Source organism: Eufriesea mexicana, unplaced genomic scaffold (assembly GCF_001483705.2).
Source record: "Eufriesea mexicana isolate 0111107269 unplaced genomic scaffold, ASM148370v2 scaffold2632, whole genome shotgun sequence".
NCBI lineage: Eukaryota > Metazoa > Arthropoda > Insecta > Hymenoptera > Apidae > Eufriesea > Eufriesea mexicana.
In genome coordinates this window covers 128066-154147 of record NW_016910719.1, presented here as the reverse complement: position 1 = coordinate 154147, position 26082 = coordinate 128066, and the positions used below count along the sequence as shown (strand labels likewise).

General features: G+C 53.6%; 1 protein-coding gene across 3 annotated transcripts in view; it reads left to right on the top strand.

Moving 5' to 3' along the window:
* hth (Meis homeobox homothorax) overlaps window positions 1–26082 on the top strand; it is a 452720-nt gene that overhangs the window by 325138 nt on the left and 101500 nt on the right. For all 3 annotated transcript variants that reach the window (XM_017903964.1, XM_017903963.1, XM_017903962.1), the window contains one exon: window positions 24459–24535. In XM_017903964.1, coding sequence (XP_017759453.1) covers window positions 24459–24535 — 77 coding nt within the window. The remainder of the gene's footprint in view (window positions 1–24458; window positions 24536–26082) is intronic.

Below are 26082 nucleotides of genomic sequence, written 5' to 3'. Positions count from 1 at the left end.
TTCGCCGGTGAAAAGGAAGCGCGTCGCCCCACCGTCAAAGTTAATCCCTGCCGCGTCTCGAATCGGTCGAGAGCCCGAGAGCATAATTCAGGGATTCGTAACTTTACCCCTTTCACGTGTTCCCTATCGTGGAGAAACTCCGCGGGGCAAGTAATTTCCGGATGACGGTGATATATAGGATGACTCGGGCACGGAAAGTTTTCGCGCTCGAGCGCGCGGGACCGCGTACAAAGTACGCGCGGGAAAAACGATCTCTCCTTAATTATGATCGAGCGAACCGTGCCTAACGAACCAGCCTGGCAGCTCTTTGAAGCGGCGGAGACACGAGGTGATTTAAACGAATCGCTGATTTTTCCTCCCGGAAACCAAACTCTCGGTCGTTCTCCAGCGAAAATTCGGTTTCCCTCGTCCCCCCTCTAACGATTTCCCGTCGACGGTTCGTCGCGTGGATCATCGTCGATCGCGATCTCCGGGATACTTCCGCGTAATCCGTTTGCACCGCGAGAGAATGGCGACGGGGTAGAGGAGGGATTTCGCGGAAGCTCGTAAACTCGTGCGTTCCAGGCGGATCCGAGCAGATCCTTGGCTCCGTAGTCGCGTCACGTACGTCGCGTCGCACTCGCGAGAAAAATCCGCGCCGTTCAGCGCGGACGACAACGGCGCGGCGGAATCGAGAGCTCTTAATTAAACGCGCGACGCACGCGGGGTGGAGCGGTACTCGCGTTGGCTCGTTACTCGCGGGTAATCAAACGGAGGAAGCGGGGCCCGGGTAATACAGCTAGGGTCCACGGGGCCGGAGAGCTCGGACGAGACGAGACTTGGACGGTGAGAGCGTGGAAGAAAGAGCGAGGGAGGCTCGATTCGCGCCTCATTGCCGTCTAAGCGAGAGCCATATCTCTTTGTGGAAACACGAGCCCATGCATCTCCCGCCTTCACCCTGTTCATCTTCCGCGATCCGCTGGAAGGGCCCCTCTAACGAACTCGACGTCCACTTAGAGGCCCTGAAAGGAGCCTCGTAACGAGCAACCCCACCCCCGCGAAACTCGAACTGCGGCTCGGTTGCGGCTCGCGCCTTCGGGGCCGTGACGTCGCGACGCGTGTATGCACGCGGACGCTCGCTGCTCGTGGGACGAGTGCGCGCGACCGCGCCACGCACCGGGCTGACCCAATATTTTAATAAAGCGCACGGTCACAACCACCACCACCATCGCCACCACCATCGTCACCACCACCACCGCGATCACCATCACCATCCGTAACTAACCGACTAACCTGTGGTGGCGAACGGAGTCCGAGAGACGCACGTACGTACGTGCACAGAGGGAGGGAGAGCGAGAGAAAGAGGAAGAGGCGGCGGAGAGAGGCGCGGAACGCGGCGCATCGTGATGTACGGGCAATCAGCCGCATTAATGCACCGCGTGCGCTGCACGCTCCTATAAACCATATTTATAACACTTCGTACCGTAATATATCCCGGAGCGTAGTGCGCGGAGTGTGGCGATCGGAGGGCGAGCGGGATGGAAATGGCGGGGCGCAGAGAGGGTTAAAAAGGTGAAGAAGAAGGGACGAAGTGTCGAACGTTGACCGATCGGGGCAGGAGAGTGGTAATAGCGGTAGGTAGTGGTGGTTAGGTGAAAAGTCGTAGGCATAGGTACACGGGTAGATATTCCTGGAGGATGGTTATCGATGAGCGTAGGACGGGAACGCGGTTTCCGAGCGGGCTTGTAGCGCGCGCATTCGTTAGCACGGTCTTGTTCCGTCGTTTAAAAGTAATGAAATATTAGCGGTAATGTAAGCGCGCGGCCGTGTGCGCCACCTTCTAGCATATTTATGAAGCGGTTATCGGCGTTACGAATCGACGCGGGTCTGGGCGCTGCGGAGCGCGCCCTGTATCGAATTCAGTCTCTGTATCACGCGCCGATCCAATTACACCGTTGGTAGCCCTGCTGAAAGGGCTTCCATTCTCGATGCCAGCCGTGTACGCCGCGCCCGCGGAAAAACCCAGCGGTCCCACCGTTTCAGCTGCTATCCCACCGAGCTATCGCGTGTATCTGTAACATCGAGTATCGTACGCTCCGCGTTTCGTTCGATCTTGTCTACCGAGAGTCGGTGGTGTTTCAGCTGCAACGAATCGCGACATTTGTCCACTCGACTTTGGATTCTTCCTCCCTGTTCGCGAAGAGGTGGACGCGTTACTAGTTACTATAGTCGATCGATAGAAGCGAGCTTCTTCGGCGTCGCTAGTCCGCTTAACGAAGATTTATTCGACGCGAGGCAGACGTGGACTCGCGAAAGGCTTCCTCGCGGACACGCGAAATGGCTGGAAATCAATTGGACGATCATTAGAATATTTACTCTGGCCGACTCGGCCGTTGGCCGATTACAATGGGACCATGGGGTGACTATCGTTACAGATACCGCTAATCAGAGCGAATCATGCCGTATCGCGGTTTCGCAGTACATCATGCTCGCGGGTCGACGCGCGGCGCAGGGAGGGTGCTCCGGGGGTCGACTACTGTGCAACGACCGGCGGAGGTGGTGGATTTCGCGTTACGGCCGACCCATTATTATTCATATATTCCGTATCACGTCTGTTCGTACAAACCTACAGCGAGCGTCCACGAGCCATAACAGCTCGTCGTCGTGCCACCCCCGTAAATAGCCTCAGGCAGTATACCTCTACACCGACAACCACTTTGCGTCCTTCGAGATCTCGCTCTTGAATATTCCGTCGGAGCTGTTTACCCCGGCTTTAACCGGAAATTGACCGAATCGCGTTTCGAATCTTCCATTCTCGCCCCCTCGACCCTCTCTCTCTCTCTCTCTCTTTCCTTCATCGCGGGGAGGAAAACGGTGGTTCTCCCCGGCGTAGAGATTTTTCAATTAGCGACACCGTCGCGAGAGTATCGCGGCGCGAAATCGACGCTCGTTGCGACGTCGCGACGACCGCGAGGAAGCGTCGGGAAGCAGCGAGAGGCGGAATACGCGCGGTCCAGGATGCAAGAGAGAGGAGGCCGTGCCCGACGGTAATTGCCGTAGGGACTGGCCAGAGCCACGATTTGCCAGGGACCAGACCGCCCGCGCGACTCGCCTTCTTCTCTTTTCTCTCGCTCGTTTACCCTCTCCTCTCTCTCTCTCTCTCTCTCTCTCGTTTCGCCCTTTTCGTTCCTCCCCGCCGTGCCTCGCCGTTCTTCTCGTAACGCGGTTACTAATTACGAATCGCTGCCTCGATCTCGATAGCCGGTTGTCCGAGTACCGAAATTGCACTTCGCGTGCGCCAGCTCTCTCTCGGCTTGACGAACCTGCATCTCGGACCCCACTCCCCTCGGATATTCCGACGTTCCCCGTTGCCGTCCTCTCTTCTGTCACGCTCTTGATGGCTCGGTGATACAATTATTAATTACGGATTGCCGGTTTCGTCTCGATGGGCGGCCATTCGGCGATCGAGATTGCTCTCCGCGTGTAGTACACGCTTCTTCCGCCAGACTTTTTGCCCCATTTCGGCTACCCCGGGCATATCGAGTTTGGCGCGTTCGAGGATGAACAGCGTGACTCGGGGTTCCTCCTCGTGCACACGCGGACGGGAACGATGCAATTATCGCCGGGCAGATTACCGGTTTCGTTTCGACGGTTGTCTTCCCGGTTGTCCGATACGAAATCGGACGATTCCGTTGCGTTCGGTGGGCGGTTTCGTTGATTCGAGGTAGCAGCGTGACTGGCGAGCGCGAGTGCGAGCGTCGCGTCGCCGCCGACTACGTAGGCCTAAATAAACGTCCCCCTAGCGAACACCTGCTGCCCCACGAATTTCTTTATCCAGCTGCGCGTCTATAAATCGAGCGGCGAACGACGCGCGCCAGCGTATCTTAGAGTACCGACAAAGGTCCAGGAATTACCAGGCTGGTACACACAATTGCGTACCCTGTCTCCAGGCGGTTAGCCCGGCAAAAACACGCAGTTTTAATAAATTCCGCCGTGTCCCCGCTTCGCAGGTTAATTAAAATTACTCCCGGCGAAGGGAAGCGGAGAAAAAACGAACCGTTGATTCGTTCGCGCTTTTTAATCGTCCACGCGAAACGACCCGCTTTTATATCGCCAATAATTCCGCCTCTTCGAACGCATTAAATAGCCCCTCTTTCTATTTGCCTCCTGCTCCCCCCTCGCTTGAATTTACAACGCGTCAAAACGTAATTTACGATCCTTTCCCAGTCATTTCCTGGAGGCTTTCTTACCCTTCGAATCCCAGCACTGGCCGAGGAGCGTCGGTACCACCGACCACGATCCACCTCGAGCGCCGCGTTTTCGCGCTTTCCCACGCGACGTCGTCGTCCTCCTCCTCGTCGTCCTCGTCGTCCTCGTCGCCGTCTTGGTCGTCGGCGGCGGACCAGTGAGTTACGCGGCTCGAATCCGATCTTCATCAAGCGAGACGCTGGCTCGCTCCCACCGAGGGTGAAGGTACGCGCGTAAAACGTCCGCGGTGCCATGCAAATTTCTGCGTGGGGGTCTTTGTTGGCCGGAGGATACGTGTTAGCTCGGATACCCTTCTTTCCGGCCCCGCAGGGAGATAAATAATGGTAACGCGACTCCGCGCGATTCTGTCTACCTTGCGTCCGTCTTGTTTGCATAACCAGCCATATCGGTGCGGGGTTCGGTGTGGGCCGCTTGCGTGGAGTCGCGGCGGTTCGCTTAACCGAATCAAAGCTCGCTCTCTCGTTGCTTGCTACGATTCCGCGTCTCGCTTCTTCCGTCCTTCGTTGTCGCCATTGCGCCGCGCTTTCGGCGCTCCGTTTGCCCGGGGGTGGTCGCGAGTGGGTGAATCCGTTCCCGAAATATGCTCCTACTCTTCCTTGTCGCCGATGCTTTGCGGCACACGTTCGCGTCTTCGACTCGTGGGGAAACGATCGTTCCTGCAACTTTCAATTTTTCCATCGACCTCTCGAAAATATATCGTATCGCTTATCCGTACAGCGGATGAGACGAGCGAAAATCGAAGATTGAAAAATCGGATAAACGCGTTTCACACGCGCGCGTGTTTACTCCCGTTCGACGAGATTGTTTCGTTCGTGCAAACGCAACGTTGTACCGGTATTAACGTAAAAATCGGTGGAGCCGCCATAAAAGTCGGTGCAACGGAACGGAACGCTAATATCGCGTGGAAAATTCGCCGTACGAATTCTTTTCCGCTCGCGAAAATCCCGCGGCAATCACGGCGGCTCGAATTCGCTGGCAATTATTATTAGCTTATAAATATCTCGAGGGATCACGCGAGGCCATTTGAAGAGGGGTGTTGTCGGTGTTTATGACCGCGGCGCGGTAAACCGCTGAGAGGTCGGAGAACGTGTATCGCGATCGGGGAAAAGCATCATCTGTCAATAACCTGGCCGATAAAAAGCGACGGGAAAGTGGAGGGGCAGGAGAGAAATTGCCGCGCGGCCGGGAAAGAGAAGGCGAAACGCGTTAGCGCGGCGCTAAATTTTCGCGAATCGCGTGCACTCTTCTGCCGATTGGTCAGACCTGCTGGCGGCTTTTCGTCGCCACGGCAGCCACGCGTGTGCACGTGCACGCGCCGTTCTACACGCGGGAACGCGTGCGTACGTTGACGTGCCGAGGGATAGTGGAAATTCATGCATTACGCGTAACGTCACCGCGGGCGGCAGCCATAAAACAGCCCGCGGATTATCGAATGGGGCTTCGCATAAAAATATCCGGCTGTCAATCCGCGCGCACGCGGTCACCTACCTTCCGACCTCCTCTTCGCGTTATTCCCGCTGTCGCGTGGCAAATCGCGTTACGAATTCTTCGGTTGCGCCCAGTCGCTGTTCGCCACGAGCTCTCGCAATTTTTCTCCCAGCAGAGACTATCGCGGTGACGTAATCGCGCTCTGGAGTCAACTTTTGACAGAATTTCGACTCTGTAAACCCGTCATACTTACACCTTTTCGTTACCTATTGGACGTGTGAGGGTCGGTGTATGGAAGTATCGTCGAAGTCTGATCGATTTCGAGTCACCTGGACCCGCGCATAAATCCTCTCGCACCAAGACGCAGTTGTTGGCCGACTCTCTTCGCTGCGGACTATCGAAACGACAATGATTCACCGCGTACAATCCCCGGCGAACGAAAAACAGCGTGGGAGCAAGTTTGGTCGGTGCACACGGGTCCGCTATTCTCGGAACGTTCCACGTATGCGGTGCAACGATTCCGCTCTACCCATCGCGCCGGCCTTATTACGCCGTTCGTGTAGCGCGATGGCTTTTTCGTGGGCAGCGTTTTTGCCCGCTTAAATCCGATACAGGACGCCCGGGACTTCCTCTCGTCCTAGCCAGTTCGTCGCGATCGCTTCTTCTCGGGGCTAACGATTCCCCGCCGACATACCGCCGCTCGATATATAACCGCCGGTTCCCGTGAAACCATCCCCCTGGTGGAACCGCGCCGATCCCGGACGAGGATAATTAAACCATCGTGGAGTCGCGTCGCGTTATTTAACCGGCGCGGCAGAGGCGGTCGCGCCGCTCATCCGCTCGGAACAGAGACTTCAAAGCTAGCTGGCGTCGCGCGCACTCGCGCGCAAAAAGCACGCGAACCGATCGTCCCGCGAGGGCCGCGGCGCGGCCTGAAAGCCGGCACGAGTACATAAACAACACTCCTGAGTGGCACGACGGGACGCGCTAATGACCAGGATATTAAATAACGATAATGACGCCGTCAACGGGGTGGTTTTTTTGTACGCCCGAATCGCCCACGATGACGCCGCTCCTTCAAGCCGCTCCGAGTTTATCGTTCTTATTCCAGCCCGTGGTATATACGCGAATCACGCGAATTTAGACGGCGAAATCTCGCAGACTTAATTGACCGGAACATCGAGCGAAACATCGAGCGATGCGCGCCGCGAAATAATCCACTTCCTTTTACGGCCGCCAACCCTCTTCCTCCCTTTTGTTCTTCGCCTAACCTGGTACGCTCTTGCACCGATCGCATGATCCCGATATAGCCACACGGTCTGCCTCGATTTTCGTTCGAAAACTGGCCAGCGATTCGTGACTCGGTTCTCCCTCTCTACCTTCCGTCCTCCTCGATTACGCTCGCGGACCGAGGCTTTCCGAACCGCGATCGGGACGAGTTGATCGAAAATGAACGGAAACCAGCAGCGCGCAGCGATATCCGTCTTATCGGGATTGAATACGCGGACTGGATCGGCGAAGGCGACGAATTTTTGCGGCGAAAGCAACGGAAGAAATGCAAATTACGACGCTAATGTGGAAGGTAATTTGTTGGGATAGAAAAGGAAGAAGGAATCGGCTGCAACAATGAATAATTGAAAAAGCCCCGTGGATTGGCGCGCGCGTTGTGTACCACATTCGTTGGCGCATTAAGCGTTGCATCAGATAACAGGAAGCGGTGGAAGGCTCTCGAGATTGGCCGGTTCTTTCGAGCCACGATAATCGACCGCTCTCGTACTCTGTTTTTAGTAATTACTCGGCCTCTCGTCGATAAGACAAGATGATCGATCGATTCGAACGCCGCGTCCGCGTGTCAGCTACTTGGCCGGCGATAATCATTACTCGCTAGCGCAGCTCGCGCTCCTCTAAGGACGTTTGAATTATGGATCGCGGGTAATTAAGCTATCCACCGGACGATCCCAGACAACGCCTTGCTGCTTTTATATCGGCGTCGTTCGCGATACAACAGGATATCTCGATCGGGACGATAGAGAGCCGTGCGGAGGAAACAACCTGTACCGTACTTCCGTTCGCCATCGAAGCCTCCATTAAGGTGTCTCGGTACCGTTCGCCGTCTTTTTCCCTCGATATCGCGCGTCCTCCACGGATCGATCCTTTCCCAGCTCTTTCCGTCGATCCAGCAACTCGTTCGTACGAATTAAATCCTCGCCTTTCGAGCTTGTCCCTCTATTAAATTCTCCCGACGATCCTAGCCGACGTCTCCGCTCTTGGCAACAGATGGCAACTTCCGGCCGAGCCGCGGCGCGTTACACGAGAGTCCCGGGCAATTGATCCATCGGGCCAGGTAGCAAGCGTGCACCTGTGCGGCTTGCGAGTCGCTCCGACGCTGGATGCAACGCGAGCCAGGTACCGGACAGGTGATTGTCAGTGCCTCGGGCGACGCCTGGAGATCTTCATAGAGCGTCGGTTCGCGCGTTTACAACGAAAACCGCGCGGCGTCGATCCATGCCCGAACCCTGCTGGCATGCGCGCGCGCGCGTTGCTTTCGTGCCCGGGGCTGTGCGCGTTGTTCGAATTGGCAGGAAAAAATATCCCGACATCCGTGGGAACGATCGTTTACGCGATACGCGTTGCGCGGTTAATTACGACTGTAATTATTACGCGATATAAATTTCCCTTCGGCCACGGAATACCGATCGCCCCTGTGCCCCTTTTCCAACGTTATCGCGGCGCACACTCGTCGCGCGGAACGATATCTCGAGGAAATAAACGTTGGAAATCGCGGAGGAATCGCGTTCTCGCGATTACGTATCGCGGGCCCGACGACGTGGCAGGCACGGGAACACGGAGATATCGGGTCAGGATTCCGGCGGATAAAAATGCACAAGCGGTCCCCGCGAAAGTTCGCCGAGGTATCCGCGAGACGGATTGCCGATAAACGCGCGATTACCGCGCTGAAAACGAGCCCGCGTGTAAAACGTGTCGGCGAGGCCAGTTCGTAAAACCGAATGGACTGTCGTTTTTATATTCCCCCCGGTGCACGCGTTGCGCTCGTTCCAGGCGTTTAATTTTCCGCGTTATGAAGTCTCGCTGCGATCCTCGCCGGGTCTCCTCGATTTCCCTTAACGCGCGCCGCTTCTTAAATATTTTAATTCGCCTCCACCGGCGATCATTGCCGCTGTTATACTTTAAATTATTGCCACTTGCCGTTTATTATCATCGATATGGCGGCAATATCGTATCGGCGAGTGGGGTCTCCTCTCGCGGGGTGTCCCTCGCGGACATTTGCCGGGATGCCTGCCTGTTTGTGACTCAATCTTATTGATTGTCCACCAGCAACACGATTGCGCTCCGTGCTCTTGTCTCCGATGCTCTCTCTCTCTCTCTCTCTCTCTCTCTCTCTCTCTCTCTCTCGCTCTCCGTCTCTTTCGGTTTCCTCGAAACCATTCGCTCCCGGGATCACGAGTTTCGTATCGTCGCTTTTACGATAATTTTCTGCACCGCCGAGTTGGCAAGCAGGTTCGTGAATTTCGTCCTATCTTCGATTTGTCCCTTACCAATAACGCCGGATTGCGGTTCTTATGACGTTCTATTTTATTCCGATCCTCCTGGTTCCGGGGTTTAAACTGCGTGATTTTATGCCCGATTTCTTTCACCGTGAAGCTAAGAGCGCGGATAATTAACCAGGCGGCCTTTAAAATATCGAACGATCATCCGTTTCGATGCGCGTGTATTTTATCCGGCACCGTGTAATTTCGACAAATTCCAGTCGTAAAGGGATTCTTTATCTCGAGCCTTATTCCCGGCACGCATTTACTCTCGCGTAAGTAGGCGTTAAGAAACTACTAGGAACTCGATACCACGCGACATGGCCCACAATATTATCGGTCCCCGGCTCTCCGATTCAAATCGCGCAATTTTATGACGAATTTCTTTCGCACTGAATCCAGTTATCGAAATCTGATAATCTCAGATTTTAACCCTTTGCACTCGAGAGGTGAGTTTCAATCACCGTTTCATAAAATTTGGAAGATCGATATTAATTAATATATCAAATTTAATGCAATATAACAGTGTACGAGGTATAGAAATCAAATAATTCTACAATTCTATTAATACACAATTCTGTATTTACTGCTCAAAAAAGTATTGTCAGTTTTTTCAGTAGAGAATCTTCGAATTTCTACTCTTCTCTAGCCAAAAGTCGTCGAGTGCAAAGGGTTTCCATCAATTTTTACGAAATGTCCTTAATGTTTGACAAACTATCCGAACGATTTTCTTCGAATGGGTACCACGAGTCATTTTCATCTTCAAAATCACGCTCGTATTAGTCGCGCGAGCAGCGCGCCCGGTACGCACACGCGTTCATAAATATCTTAAAAAGCGCGGGTTATCGCTCACGGCCAGGGAAGTGCTCGTTGGCCGATATTTATTGGCGCGCGCGGGGGCCAGCTTTAAAAATGCATTCCGCGCACAAAAGAGAACGACGGTGAACGGTGTGCGCGCGTGCTCGCGCGGTGGCCAACGGGTACGGAGGAATTTGTTCCTATTTGTTTGAAAGCGTTATGCAGCTGTCAATGGGTCGAGCGGCGCGCGTATGTTCGGCCGGAACGAGCGGTCAACACTTTTCTCGTGCGCGCATCACGATCTGTTCCATCCGATCGCGTCAATCACTCAAACTCTTCGACGCGCGCGGGTTATCGATGCGCCGCGCCGCCGCCGCCTCCGCCGCCCCCGCGACGCAACCAGCGCTCGCCGATCCACGCTTTAGTCCATCCGACGTCCTCATTATGAATATTGTATTTTATGATCACGCGTTTTCCTTCCCACCAATTTCCACCTTTCTCTCTCTTTTTTTCCTTCTTTTTGCCCCCCCTTCCTCGATCACTCGCGAGTTCATCGTGGCCGAACGAGTTTCCGCTGGTACCACAATGGCGCTGCTGCTGCCACAATTTGATCTGAATCTCGCGTTAATTTTTCATCCCGGTTTCCAATATTTCTGGACCCCTACATAAACCCCGTTTCGTTTGGTATTGGGATTATGGGTTATAACAGTAAAATAACCATGATATATATATATATTTATTTTGCAAGGAAGGTATGTGTTTCTTTTAGTGATTTTTGTGAGTCTGACCGATTCCTTAGAGAGTGTCAAGGGGGTACGTGACACGGTTCGCCTAAACCCCCCGATTCTTATCGAATGTTTATTCATATGTTATATCCTAGATTGATTTTTATCTACAAATAAATTTATCTTTTCAACATTTAGGATTAACATTTTCAATACGAATTGGGAATTAGTGTGAATTGCGAATTTTTTCTTTCTTCTTAGGCAATTGGGTTCGTTTCAGGGAATGTGAAGATATTTGAAGTTACATTTAAAAATTAATTCACGAAATTAGCCGCATATAAGTTCAGATTCCTGCCTACCTTATCCCTTTGCACTCGGGAAGCGACTTCTAGTCGCTATTTGATAAAATGTCAAAGATCGATCAATATGTCAAATTTCAGATAACGTAACGGTATGAAAGATATCGAAATCATATCATTCTACGTGTTAACCCTTTGCTGTATGCAAATTTCGACAGAGCAAATTTAGCGTTTCGCAGTTACTTTTCTGTACAGGATTCAAAGTCAATATATGGATATTGAAACGCACAGAATTTGTCGAAGCTAATTTGTGTTTAATACTACTTATAGTGCGTAAAAATACAAAATTTTTAATTTCTCTAATTTTCTGTAGTCTTCTGTATTTTTCGACTTGCGAATGTCCCCGCTGCTGAGACATCGACCGCAAGGGGTTAATTATTACACGATCTTCTATTTAATACTGAAGAAAATATCGTCAACTTTATAACAGAAAATCTTTGAACTAATATTCTTCTTTTGACGAAAAATCGTTGAGCGCAAAGGGTTAATCCGCGGTTATTCCCGCCAATTTTTGAAACTGGCTTGGCGAAGTACCGTTACCGTCAATTAGTCGTGCCCGTACCGAATACCGTATCTCTCGTGCTCCTTTTGGGATCGTTCCATCGGTCAGATCCTCCAAAGTCCACCCGTCCAGATAAACGTTTGGATATGTCCCGGAATCGCGGCCGCCATACCGGGCACACTATCTCCGCTGGCCTAACGAAGTCTCTCCTTCCGTGAGCATGAGCCACGGAATATGTTAATTATCCAATGTGATCCTCGGCTGACAAATCGCCTAACTGCGAGTGTAACGCGTTATCGCGGGATCCTTAGTCACGGACAGATAGAGACGTTACGGTGATTCGCGACGTGGCGAACGTCTGGCGAACGGAATCGGGAGAGACTCGCACGCGGCGGAATGGAGGAAAAAAGGAATGGAAGGTGGAGAGCGGGGAAAAAAATTGCTCAGCCGTGCAAGCTATGAAGCGGCGCGCGGTTAAATATTCAAATTAATACGGCACGCTCGCGATACGACCGATAGCGGGCCGTCCGACTTTAGCGATTCGGCTTATCGGCCCCTCGGCCCGCTCCTCGCGATGGATACGAATGTTTGCGTGCTTATTCATGAAAGGAACGAGCGATAACGGCCGCCTCCTGTCATTCTTTATCGCTGGAGCCACGCTGTTACCTCGGCTTCAATAATTCCGGCCGGCTGTCGTGGCCGGCAACATTAACATTGTCAGGTAGGTGTTTTCTCAAGTACGTTTTCAACGTTCCGCTACGTCATCGGGATCGTGGCCTGGCTCCGCGTGCCTAACCCGCTGGGAGGAGAAAAATTGCGCCGCGCGATGGCTGCCTGTCGTTTCGTAACCACCTTGGGAAAAATGTTCCCCGTTGCGAGCGTACACTCGGCCGGCTGTGATCTTTGATCGCTGGACGTATTGTCCGATCGATAGGTTAAGCGGCCCCCCTCCTCCTCCCCTCCCTCCCCCGTGCTTTGCATCCGCGATACAGCCTTGCGTAGGTATCGGGCGAATTTTTATTTCACTCGAGAAATTCCTCGGAAGGGAATAACGCTGTCGCGAGCACCGGCTATTTCGTATTCCCCGCTCGTGCCCCGGGATCGTCGGGAATTTAGTTTTGCGTCGCGAAGATTTCAAAAATGCATGGAAACGGTGTTCGTCCGTGCACACGGGGATAAGGGATCACGATGGAGAATGAAAATCTCGTTCGCGATCGGCCATTACATGCCCGGGCAAATCGTTTCGGCGAACACGAGCTAATAGAGAAAGGGGGCGGTGGTACACGGCGGAAAGATGCGGAGAGGAGGGAAGAAAAAAAAAAAGGAGGAAGAGAGAATGGCAGGGGTTCGTGGATCTCCTTGTAACCCGTATAGCCCATTTCTGGCTCGCGTATATGAGGCCATTCGCGCGGAGCCGACGACTAAACGAAGTCACCCCTACGAGGAACGAAGGGGCTGTCAGCGGAAAGGGGTTGGCTGGCCTGCGCGGGGTTACAAGACGAAATAAATACAATATTATGCAAACGGGCGGGGCTGATCGCGCCCGGCAAAGCCTCGGGAATCTCGGGAATCCCGAATAAATTGACACTAAACGTGGAAGGGTCTGCCAGCTCCCTCGCAGCGTTTCCTCGTCGCCGAGCGGTGCTGCGAGCAACCGGGCTTGCTCCTGCTACGCGCACGGATCGCTCAGAGCAACGGGGAACGCCGGAAATATATATCGATGCTGCCGCAACACGCCGTATCCCAATATCGCCTAACAGCTATTTCGTTTATACGGCGCCCTGCCGCCGAGGTTAGGGCGAGGGAGGGAGCGTAGCCGACCGGGAATGTGTTTTTCCGGAATCTATGCATAGCCGACACGCCGAGTGACAGAGGGGCGATTCGCGCTATCATCGTCCATTGCTTCGTCCACTCTTTTTTGTTCTCCTCGAAAATGCGTTCGAAATGGCTTCGACGAAATGCTCGCGTGTATATGGTCCGCTTTTGTTCCCGGTTCGCGCCACTCGGCGGGAAAAAAGAACGCGCCGTGTTCATTTCCGCGAATTCGCGAATATCCTTAAATTCCGCGCTGTCTTTGCTATCCTCGAAATTGCCCGTTTAAATTGCCCAACCCTCGGCAGGGTTGTCCAAGGTTGGACAATTTTTCGCGGAGCATCGCGAGATGGGGGAAGAAACGACGCGCCTCGTTATCCCGACAGATGGTAATTCGATAGAAAGTTCGGTCCGTGTTTGGATACGTTGCCGTAATTTATCGACGCGCGGATGTTCCGTGGTGCGGCGGGGCGGTTGTTCCTCCGCCCGTAATTTCTGCCATTTTTCGCCTGGCCCCGGTAACGGCGTAAATAGCGGAGGTATCGTATAATCATCTAAATTACGATCTCAGAGCGTGGCGTTCGCCGCTCTGCGCGCCGGGGTTAGAGGAGAGCGGAACGCTCTCGCGGACCGCGTCGATTCTAATCTCCCTCCCTCTTTATCTCGCCACCGCGTCGAACGTTCGGCCGGACAGTAAACCTTCCAACGAAATGGCACTCGCCGCGAAGCGTATCCTTGTTACCGATACCGGTAACGACGAGGACGGCCATTCCCGCGCTCTGCCAGCCTCCACGCGTATACACGCCGAACTCCCACGCTTCCTGTTGCCGTGCAGTCCAATTACTTCTTCCTCCATCTTTTTTCTCCGGCGCTCGTCGCAGAAAGCTGCTCGAGGATGCGCCCGATACTCTTTCGATTTTTCTCCATCTTTTCCCCGGCTCCGCTCCCGACCTTTCCTCCTCGCGCAAACTCGTCCCTGCAAAATTTCTATCCCGCGTGACACCGCGAAACGTCAGCCGGACTAATGGTAAAAAACGGCTCGAACCGGAGACGCCGTAAATCAGCCTTGCGAAAACGACGTATCGCGCAGCCATACGGCCTAGAAACGCGCGTTTCGCAACAGAGTCGCCTGCCATCCTTATCTCCGCTCCGTTTCCAGCCGATATCGATGTGCCGCCACGGTTAAGTTGGTCGCGCGACGCGCGTGCACGCGCGATCCCACGTTACGCCGACGCTCGTTGCACGCGCGCTCGCGTACGCTTGGACATCGCCGATTTTCCCTCCGTCGTTCCGCTCGACCGGGGCACGAGTGAGAGAATCGCGCGGTGCCCCGTAGCAGAAGATTATACGGTTTAAATGGATAATTAAATAGCAACGAAACTGACTGAAAGACTGACTGGGGATGATTGCCGGGTAGCGGCGCGAGCATGAGCGTGGAATTGCCGCCCGGGGGCCCCTTTGAAGAGGAGGAGGTTTCGTTATTACGCTCCCTCTCTCCCGGCGTCGCGTCTAAACTGAACGGAAACGTTATAATTATCCCGATTCCCACAAGTCACGAGGCTAGCTCTCGGTTCCGATTGACGTGGCGGGGAAAAAGGGCCCGATTGGTGCAGCCCTCCGTAGGAAAAGAGGATTTCGTCGGTGTTGCGTCGATGACGATGTACCTTTCGAGTGGCTGCGGGGCCTGCACTCGGGCCCGGTTGGCTCTGCTAGCCGAATGGCGGACGGTTCCGTGTTTTTCGACTTTCGAGCGCGTTGTAGAAATTCCACCTCGAGGATACGTACGATAGTTGCCATAATAGTTAATATCTTCCAATTATAATGGTCGAAAAATTTAGCAAAGGGACGGAAGGTTTGCCGGATGCTTAATCAACGATGCCTCGTGCAAACATCCCCCTGACGAAATCGCAGGTGCGCACTTTCCCTGGGCCATTAGCCGGCCAGTTAATCGCGGTCAGTAGATCCATGGGTCCCTTCTAGCCGAGGATTAGTCCGGAGTAGCCGTCAGTCGTTTCATTAGCACGGTCCAATCAGCCCGATACGGCCCCTGGACGGTTCTTGGGGCGCGGAACGAAGCCTAATCAATGAAATTGGGAGACAAAGCCGGGTCAGTAGCCTGGGTCAAGGGTCATCGGTTGTCGCGACGATTGGACGGCCTCCATCTCGACGCCGAGGCTACCTCGAACGACACAACGAGGTAGGTGTGTCGCGGGGCCACGTTCCGGGTACTTCCTTACGCACCCCTCGAGCTTGTTCTTGACGAAACGCGATCGTGGGAGACCTGGAACGCACGTGCACCGCGCACGGTCCAGGGGTAACGCAACGCGGATAGACACGCTCGATGTTCCTTGGCGTGTGTATGGGCGCGAATGGACCCCATGGCAGACAGGGTCGCGTGATAATGACAGGCCTGGGCGTCGCACGGTGATTGAGGTGGCCGTGTCACAGAGACCCGCTTCGACCACGCCCTGCAGGTCGCCGTACCAATTCGCATCGATTCCAGGGACACCCTGCAGGATCCCGCGATCCTCCTGCTCTTTGCTTCTGCCACGAGTTACTCGAACTCGTTGAACTCGTTTTCTCTTTACGATCGGATCGAGTCGTCTAAATCGCTCGATCCTTCCTCTTCTGCGTATTTCGTTGCACGACGATTTCAAAATTTTATTCAAATACTAACGCGATCCTTGGTGTCGAGGCGAGCTTTCGATTACGATGTTCCTAGTCGTTGGAAATTTTCGGTCAGATCGAAGGAAATTCTTCCACCCCGCGGTCCGGATCCCTCGTTTGCATCGAGATCCGTGGCAATCATCGTCGCAACGATTACGACTCGCGCGGCTATTAATATTCACGGCGCGCTATCAACGATCACGAAAAATCGGTGGAAAGAGCGGAGTCAGTGGTCCAGGAATTTTTCACACCGTGGAGGACGGTATGCGGCACGCCGGAATAGCTGATTATCGAACGCAAGCAAGCGCGGCCGCCGCAGTGACGAGGCAGATTCAGCAACGATATCTATCTGGCAGATGGAGCCCCGCGTTTGCCCGGTTCTCGTCGTCGTGATGTTCCAGCCCGGGTCAACATCGCGGCGGCATACCATCTTTGGGCTTGGCTTATCTGCTATCGTTCGGGCTCGCCACGAATAGCCGGCAGGCGCGTCCTCGCGCATACCTCCATACATTCCATTGTGTTTCGTCTGTAATTACACGGAAAGGGGACGCGGCGCGTCTTCGTTCGGCGCGCGGTTCGTCGCGCGGAGAATGCGTTCCACGATTCCGATTCTAATCAGTGCCTCGCATCCCTGACGACCGAACGTCGCATCGACAGCGCGTTCCGAACGTTCGAACCCGAGTTTCTGCATTCAGCGCTGAAATCGATCTATCGATGCTCGCGAACCTTCCAACTCGCAGAGGTATAACGAGCTTCGCCGACGTTCGCGCGAAATCGTGTCGTCCCGTTACACGACTGCCTGACAGGATGATCAGGAAACGTTGGGATTATGGTAATCACTGCTCCCTTTGTGTCGTCCGTTCAGCCGAAGCGTGTCGCGCGGGTAAAATAAAAACGGACGTTGGTCTGGCGTGCTTTCTTTTATCGTAATTGTCGCGTTTAACGGTAACTAGATGCCCGACGAGGCGTAGCCCGTGAAAATCGAGCAATCATCGATCAAGGACCCGTATTACCGTTCTCTCTGCCTTTTATCCTCGTACATCGGATTCCGAGGTCACGGCTGAGAGTTCCATCGTCGACGAGCCCGGTTCCGTAATATCCAGCCGCTCGAATCTTCGCGCAGACGATCCTCTCCTCTTAAAGGAAATCCCGTGGAAGTCCTTTCGACGTGCGCCAGCCATTACCTCCGCGCCGCCCCTCCACCGGGCCGCTTGCAATAACGGCACATTAGAGGATTTTAACGCCGAAATTGAATAACCCCCGAGACGGTAACGAAGTTATGCTCGCTCATGGAAATGCCTTATATAGCTATCCACCGAAAGGAAGGAGACAGTCGGAATGAAGGTATTAGGGATGACTGACGCGCTGACGTCGCCTATTTCGTCTCTCCGCCTCTACGCTCCTCTTCCTCGCGCGCCGTTTCCTCGTCCCGGTTCTCGCATCAGCAAAGACCATCCCCCGCTTTCGAATTGCTCGACCGTGGCAGTTTTACTGCCGGATGGGCTCCTAACGATAGCTCGCTCTTTCGTCCCCCCCCCTTGGAAAAACGTTTTTTAACGTTCAACCGTCGAGAGAATTCATTTTCTCCGGGCTTGTCGAATAAACGGTTAATACCCACCGCTTCTACCGTTCTCGAATTACGCGAATCCGAAACTTTGCTCTTTCGCGATCCAACCGCGCAGATTACTCACCGTTTTTCCCATTCATCGCGACGATTTACTACCTCCGAAGATTCATCGATTGCCTCCCGACTATTTCTAAATTCCGCGTCTTTTCAAACGTCGAGCAACCACACAAGGGGGACGTTAGAACCGTACGAGGAAAGCTCGTGCGGAGTAACGGTTTCGTGGGACGGTGGTGTGCACCAGAAGGGCGAAATCGTGGCGCGTGATGACGAGGCGCGATCTCTGTTGGGTCTCACGCCCCCAACGCCCCGCTCGTTAGTCGGAGTCAGCAGCGATCGTCATCGACGTGTCATTCGACACGGGGAAGCTGGCCCATCGAGGGGATCCTGGGACGAGGATTCGAACGAAGGATACGCGGATGGAAAGAGAGAAGAGGTCCGGGAAGCGGATCTGCGAGAGTCCGCCCATTCGACATTGGACGACCTGACGCAGCATCGAGAACCAGCAAATTGTCGTGCTCGCGGCGACGTAGCGAGATCGTCGATCGTCGGTGTTACGCGGTTAGCGTCGAGGGGTGGTGGACGACGAGCGGGGTAGCGCCGGCTGCTTCTTCGTGACAACCGGTTGCTGTATCATCCCGTTTGATCGTAACGAGGATACGTGCGCAATTGGTCCGATCAGGGGAGAGGTGTCTCCGCCACGGCTGCGGGGGTGTCACCGTCGTTATCGTCCGGCGACTTTGGCAATTCCACGGGAACCAGTCGGTCGGTTGCTTATCGAGGACGATTAATAACGGACTCGGCTTGCTTCTCGCTTTCCTATGATTTATCGACTGGAGCCGGCTATTCGCGCTCGGAACAGGTTACAAGTTGAAACATTGCGCGATGCTAATGCGCGTACATTGAATATTAATAGACGGTGAAATTAGTTTTCTTCTTCTTACGTTCTTGCGCCCGCGTGTCTCGGGATAGGGATAGGTGGGCGTGCGGGGGCACGAACGTATCGCTCCTTCGGTGTAATCCTTCAATTAAACCGACGTGGAATCGATTTGCTACGACACAGTTGGCCCCAGCGATTCTTCCCTTTCCATCCTATCTCGCGTTAATTCGTCATCCACTGAGCAATTCGAAGGCTGACTTTGCGCTCGAATTTCACGTTCGCTGGAAATCGTCCCGTTGCACCGTCCCGAGCCCAGACACCGACCACACCTGTGGATACACGGAGAACCCCACGAGCTGGGAATCCTCGGCAAAGATTCTTCACCTACTCGTCTGCGTGTACTGATTTGAATTTGGGTCACGAACCATCTCATTGCCTCGAGAATTGTCTTAGGGTGCCAGTTGGCTCCCCGAAAGGGCCACTGTTATTTCAGCTACGTCTCCGCTATCAAGGTAGCGGCCCATGCGACGAGGTTAGCGTACCACGAAAAGGGGTCGTCTCGAGGCAATCGGGCTAAACTACGGACTCATTTACACACTTAGCCGGGCTTCCGCCTGGCTCGTTTCTACCCCTGCCGTCCGTCGACTGCGCAAATGGTTTTCATATTGTCTTTTTATCGCTCATTTTCATTTTATCGCTTGTTTGGCCGCCTTCTCGAGTCATCCGCTTCGGCGGTTCCGCGTGCTGTCTCTCCGCTTCGAAACTGTTTCGATTCTCCGTTCGAAACGGTTCCCATTCCGACTAGTACGAGCATCGAATTCCTGATTCGAAAAATTCCACGGCTCGAATGGAGGTGATTACATCTTTGCAATTGCCAGGTATCGAAAGATCTTTTGGTATCGGTCGGCCAGTGAATCGAAAGGAGGACGCGTCCGAGATAGGGCTGGAATGGCGATCGAGAGATCCATCACCCACCGGCCATTTTTCCCGGACGGAGGTTCCCTCACGGACACGCTCGTTTCTTAATCGAGGAACGCTGAGCGGGAGGAACGAGAGGCGTCTGCAAGATTCATTCAATTCGCAGAGTGTTACCTGCAACTTTCTCGCGGTAATACTTTTAGCGAGTCAAAGTTGTGCATCGTCACGGGTGGCCCCCGGCGGGGGTGGGCGACCCTCGTGGAAAAGCATCGGCGGCGGGAGGGGCTTGCAGGCCAGAACGGTTTTCCCTCTTTGTCCCTTTTACTTCCGCCCGCCTTCCGTTCCGGCAGCTACCACGATCCCAGACGAGGGTGGAAAGCAGTCAGCCAGCCGGTCCCCATGTAGCTTCAACAATTATCTTGATTGTTTTATGCATACACCAACGAGCCGGAGGAGGAAGAAGGAAGAAGTCCTTGGATTTCGCCAACGAAATACGAGCTGGTCGAAAAGTCCCCGGACTTTTCCGCTTGCTCCCGCTTCGCGATAAATCTCTCCGGGGTCAATCTTTATCGCCACCGTTTCGATTTCTCTCCCTCTTTAAACCCAAAATCCCGTCTCGTCCAAACTTTCGCGATACCACGGCCAATGAGACTCGCAATTGGTGAAAAGCGTTTGCAATAGGACGATAGACGCTGGTATGATCGGGCTCGAGCGTCACAGGTGCGAGGGAAGAGTATTTGGACGCGTAATTGGCGTGCGAACGGTAAAGGTGCATGACCATTCGACGTGTCTGACCATGTTCTGGAAATGGATGCAGGGAAACAGAGATACGGAGTCGGAATTAGAGCGGAGAGGTTATAATCTCGTTATCGGACGTGGTAGTTAGCGTTTCACTGGAAAGTTTACGCTTTAAAATTCCGATAATTCCAACGGCGGCTGAATCTCCTTGCACTGCTCTGCACTGTCCCAGATGTTAACTCGAAAACTTCCCGTCTCTATTAATATTCGAATGCATCTCTGGCGGTATACCCGCGTTATACGATCCCTCAAACTTTAGACACCCGCGTTCCGTCCCGGTGAAATCCGCAGCCACGTCTCAATCCACCCCCGGTCGTCCCTGTACTTCGGTATGACGTTACGCCGCAAATGGAGAGAACGCTAGGTAGCCAGGCAAGATCCGATAGAAACTCCACGGGCAGACAATGCTCTCGGCCGATTTAATTAGGATAAGAATCGCTTGGATCGCGTATACACGGCCGCACAATGGGCTTTCACGGTTGAGGGGGGTGCGAGGCGGAGCGAGCGCGGAGAAGCGAAGCCACGCTTCTGGTGCATGTATACCATGGCTCGCCTCCAAGAAACATGATATACAGAGGGGGGCGAAGGGGTGGTGGCGGGTTACAGCGGTTTCCAAAAATACCGCAGGCTTCGGCAAAAAGTAACGAGCTAGGGGGTTGGCGGGTGGCGAGGCACGGCCGGGAACGTAATACCGCGAGCGCCACGTGCTAATTATGTAAAAATATGATGCGGTTCGGCCGCTTGCGGTGCAGCCGCGGGCTTTTATGCGCAGCCGGATCCGCTCGCGTACGCCGGCGTTCGTGCGCGCCACCGTCGGGTTTGGCATCGGTTCGTGGGGCCCGATTTCCCGTCGAATTTAATGTTTGCGCGACCTGTCCGTGAATTACGGCCGAACGTGTCGCCGCGCGAACCCGGGCCTGATTTAATCCACCGCCGAGCTCCAAGGTGCATCGATAACTTTTCCCGTTTATCGCACGAGGAAGCGAGCGCGTAGATCGCTCTCGATAATCGATAAGGATTCCAACGGTGTACTTGTCTTATCGGGAACAGTATTAGACAGCACCTGGGCGTGTTACATCGTTGTATTTCCAGTTTCTTTTGGTTCCAACTAGACAATGCCGCCCCGGATCAGTGGCTGGAAATACTATCCCATTATCATCTCGTGGGTTTGTCTTTCGCGGTACCTCGCTGAACTACATTCTGGCGAAATTGGGACTTGGAAATAGTTTCTCCAGTCGGGTAGCTGTCCCACCTACCGATCCCCGTTGTTCCTACGGGAATTTCGGTAGGAAAACGGCTTAACTTCGCAAGGAAAGAGGAGCGCTAACTATAAAAATCAACGTAAAGACAGCAGAGAAAGAAATTCCAGCGAGGCGAAAAGCGGTACGAATGTAGCAGAAAGTATCGCGGTATAAGGAGAAAAAGCGAGCGTGGTACGAAAAAGGAGACCACGCGTAGCGAGCGGCTTCACAGAGGAAGTTGCGGCCCCCAATAAAAGGGCGATATAAGGAAATAAAAAAATCGCGACGATAAAGGATGGAATCCAAAAACACGATAGCGTGGAATAACGAAGAGACACGAAGGAGCAAAGTTCCATGTTACATAGACAATGGACCCGAAGCGAAGATATACTTCTTCGCCGTGAAGTGTAACTTTGGACGAAGCCGACCTTCAAACTCGCGATGTATCCTGGGAGATTCTACGGGACATATGCCAGAAATCTGAGAACGATAGTTGTGGCAAAGACGCGAAACAAAGTTGCAGATGTGTAGACGTGACATTTACGCGTGCAAAGTAGCGAATTCGACATTCGCGCGAATCCCACGCTTTCCGTGATAAATAGACCCGTGGTCCCCGCGATTTGTTTGTTCACCGACCACTGTAATATCGCGATGGGAGCTAATACGAGAGATGAAAATTAAGATGCACGACGCATTGTCCCCCCGGGACCAGCGTTTCGTGTAACTCGTAATGTAATTAACGCGATTATCCGCGGATCGCGTGCGACGTCTTTTCTCCCAGTGTCTCTCATTTCTGGCGCACAGAATACGCTCCTGCAAATCGCTCAACGACCGTTTCAATCCTCGCGACGATTTCGTGGAACACGTAGCAACGCCTAATTTCGGTTTTCCCGCGATCGAGAGCTGTCTTCCACGATGATCAAAATGGCCGGGAGATCTGGAACGCGATTAATTTCGCGAATTTTTAATAGCGATAGGTCGGTTTCCCGCTGGACGATAACGAAACGCGTGTCACGCGGATCAAGGCGATCCACGAAGGCCGAGACATTCCGCTCGGACGTTTCCGTTCGCGCGCTCGTAGGTTCGGGCGCGTGTCGTTCGTCTTCCTGTTGCGCGGCGCGCATCGGAGCGGTCGGTGTTGCCGCAAGTGCGAAATTAATGCGAGCAGTAACTTCGCTGGAAGAACGATGAGATTTATACACGAATTTATGGACTGGCGCAACAAGACCGATGGAATAACCGAGGAGTGCATCATTTATGCATCTAGCCCCGCTTTCGCCGCCGCGCCTTTGAGCTGTTGCCAATGGCGAGCACCGTTTGCCACTCGTGTCACGGACGGCCATTTTTTCCCCGTTAGATGCGGCTGTTCCAACCTGTCTCGCTCAAATTTCAAAACGAATCCCTCGCATATTACTTTCTCTCCATCGTTTCCACTCCTATTCTCTTGTAATCCACCTTCTTCGACTCTCGCTGCTCGCTCGGGAATATGCGGCTGTTCCAACCTGTCTCGCTCAAATTTCAAAACGAATCCCTCGCATATTACTTTCTCTTCATCGTTTCCACTCCTATTCTGTTGTAATCCACCTTCTTCGACTCTCGCTGCTCGTTCGGGAATTTTTTTCTTCCCTGTTTACCACGTTCGCGAAACCAGTATCGAGGTGAATTGGCCTTGGGAGTATTTTGTCAACAGTGTCGAGGTTCGTAGCGAGGAATTCGAGTCGACCGGAAATGTTATGGCCGGGAGGCGTGGTTTCTAGCAGCTAAATCCCTATGTAAGCATAGGCGCGAGGCTCCTTGTTAATTTTCGTCGAGAACATTCCGTCTCAGTCGTGTGTTATTCTTCGACGTGCTCGGACGCGAAGGCTCGACGCGTGACCAGCTGTGCCGTTGATTCTGCGCCATAGGAAATTAATTTCGCAAGGTTAGTAGCATTTCTCTGACCCGTTGGCGAACGAGTTTCTGCCAAAAAGGGGAGTGGAGGGAAACGTTAAAACGCGACACAAGGGAGAATAATTTACAACGCTGGGCGTAGCAGCTAGCGACAAAGTTGCTACGACCTTTCTTGCCGTCGCTAAATCCAGCGCGGTCATGTAAAGCTGTCGTTCCCGCGGCTTTATCGTCGCGGATCCGTCGATTTCCTTCAATAATTCGCTACACAGAGATTATCTTGTAAACCGCCTATCCGAGACGCGTCCCTCCGCCGTTGACCTTTCTCCCGTATATCTCGGATGGCCCCTCGTAAAGTCCGTCTTGCCTGAAAGCCAATACGAGCACCGGAGGACGCGCGTGTGTGCATCTGCATCGACGCGACGACCCGATAAAACGCCGTTGGTTCGCGTTGCATAGGCGCGAGCTTTTTACCATTCCTACCCTTCCCTTACGTTACGTTTCCTCTCTCCTTCTTCTTCCTCCGCTTGCAATTTTTACATTTTTCCCGCGCACCCTTTCTCTTCTTTTATCGCCGCCGTTGCCCGGCAATAAATAGTATTTCGCAGGTGCGTCCAGACGACGCGACGCCCCGGTAATGCGACTGCCGTCGCGCAGATAAAAGTCCCCCGGTGCATCTATGCGCTCTGTGCACTTACCTGTTACGCGATAAATCACTCGATAAATTGTTTAAAAGCATAGACTGCCGGTGAACGCGGAACGGCCCGGGCTTTGGCCTCGCTTCGGCGATGTGTCCTCGTAAATAACGCGCAACTTGCGACCGGCTCGCCTCGGATATACTCGCGTTTAGCGAGCAAGATGTAACGGGGGTTAGGACGTTTCGCGATATCGAGTACCAGATGGAACAGGTATCTGTACGCGCATCGCGTTATTGCGCTATCTGGTACAGTGTGTACATCGCGAGCGTATCTCCGGAGAGGAAGGCGTTCATTAAGTTTATCCTTTTCTTCTTTTCCGTTGCAGCATCCGTACCCCTCGGAAGACCAGAAGAAGCAGCTTGCTCAGGACACGGGGTTGACGATCCTTCAGGTTAACAACTGGTGAGTCACGCACGCTGAAAATTCATCGCATGCATTAGAGTAGCAAACGCGAATACAAACTCTCGCAGCATGATACTCGCGAGTGGACACTTTCTCGATGGTTTCTTATCCTTATCGGAGCGGGAATTCCTTTTCGCCGGTTACCGATACGAAGCGTAAACGCGCGGAGACCGTGCTCGACGGGTTAAACGAGGCAAACAAAGCGAAATGGATCGGGTGAACGCGTCGATGGCGCGAAATACGAGGAACGGTATCGAGCACTGGGGCACGAGGCACGCACCGGTGCGCCGGATTTCGAAATTCCCGCGATACCTGTCCCCGCGCCGCCATTAAGACGGCATTGTTGAGCCCGCGGGATTCCTGGCGTGCCCCTTGTCGAAGATAAAGCTGCCGTTTCAATGGGTTTTCGCGTCGCGTTCCGTGCGAAGGAAAGCGATCGAGCCAAGCGGAAAAGAATTTGACGTATCGGCGTGTCGGACAGGAATTCAGGAATTCGATCTTTGTTGCTCGCTACGTACCTACGCCACGATCGCGCGAATCTTATTTCCCTTTATCCCTAGACCATCGGCGTTTCGCAGCGCGAGAGGAAAAGACACGAGATCCGATTTCGGTCTGTCCATCGGGCCCCATTTCCCGCGTCACGCGTCGCATAGTCCGGCGTCGTTGGACTTTCACTATCGTAAACCTTAACGACCGCCCCCCGTGTGTCGCATTGTTCGACGATTATTTCTTTAAACGCGTTATTCTATTCCCTCGTTCGGTATTTCCCGCGGGGCGACGGAATAAAAGCGTAAGACTGTCGAAGCCGGCTGGCAGCGACGTAACGAGACGTTCGAAATAATATCTCGTTCGCGCGGCTGCACGCTTGGCAGCCAGGTAGGCGAGCAGCTTGTAAAACGTTTATGCCAGCCCGCTTTATGCACCTTTAATCTCGGCGCGAAGTGCCGTACCGGATTATACTAGCCGCTATTATGTAGCGACTTTACGATTTTCGTATCTGGGCCGTCGATGGAGCGAGAAGGAGAGAGAGGGAGAGAGCGATCGCGTCTCTCGTTCGTGCACGGCTCGACCGATTTCCGAGACAAGAAGCAGCAGAGCGTATACCGCCTCTTTATACTTCTCTCTTCTTCTTTATCCCTGCGTTGGACGTTCTCGTTGCCTCGTCTTGGACGCTCGTGTATCGCGACGCGGGGAATACCGTAAATTCCGTGGAATTTTGACGCTACCGATAAACGCACTCACGAGCGCGTGTACTCCGGCGAGATTTTCGGTTCCGTTCGCCATAAACGCGATAGGGAAAAATGCGTGACACCGCGAGCCCATTGCCGCTCCACTCGCGCCCCCCTGTACACGCGCGTATCGTCCGCTGACCAGGATCTCCTCTCGATCGTCGACCGATCGCGAACAGGTTAACCGGGCCCCTCGTAGGTGGCTGCATCCGCTTAGAATGCGGCTGCAGGTGCGGCTGATAAGCCCGACACGGCGCGCTCGCTGCCGCGCCGCTCTTGGAATACTTTCTTACCGTTTCTCTAATTCTCATCCCTCCG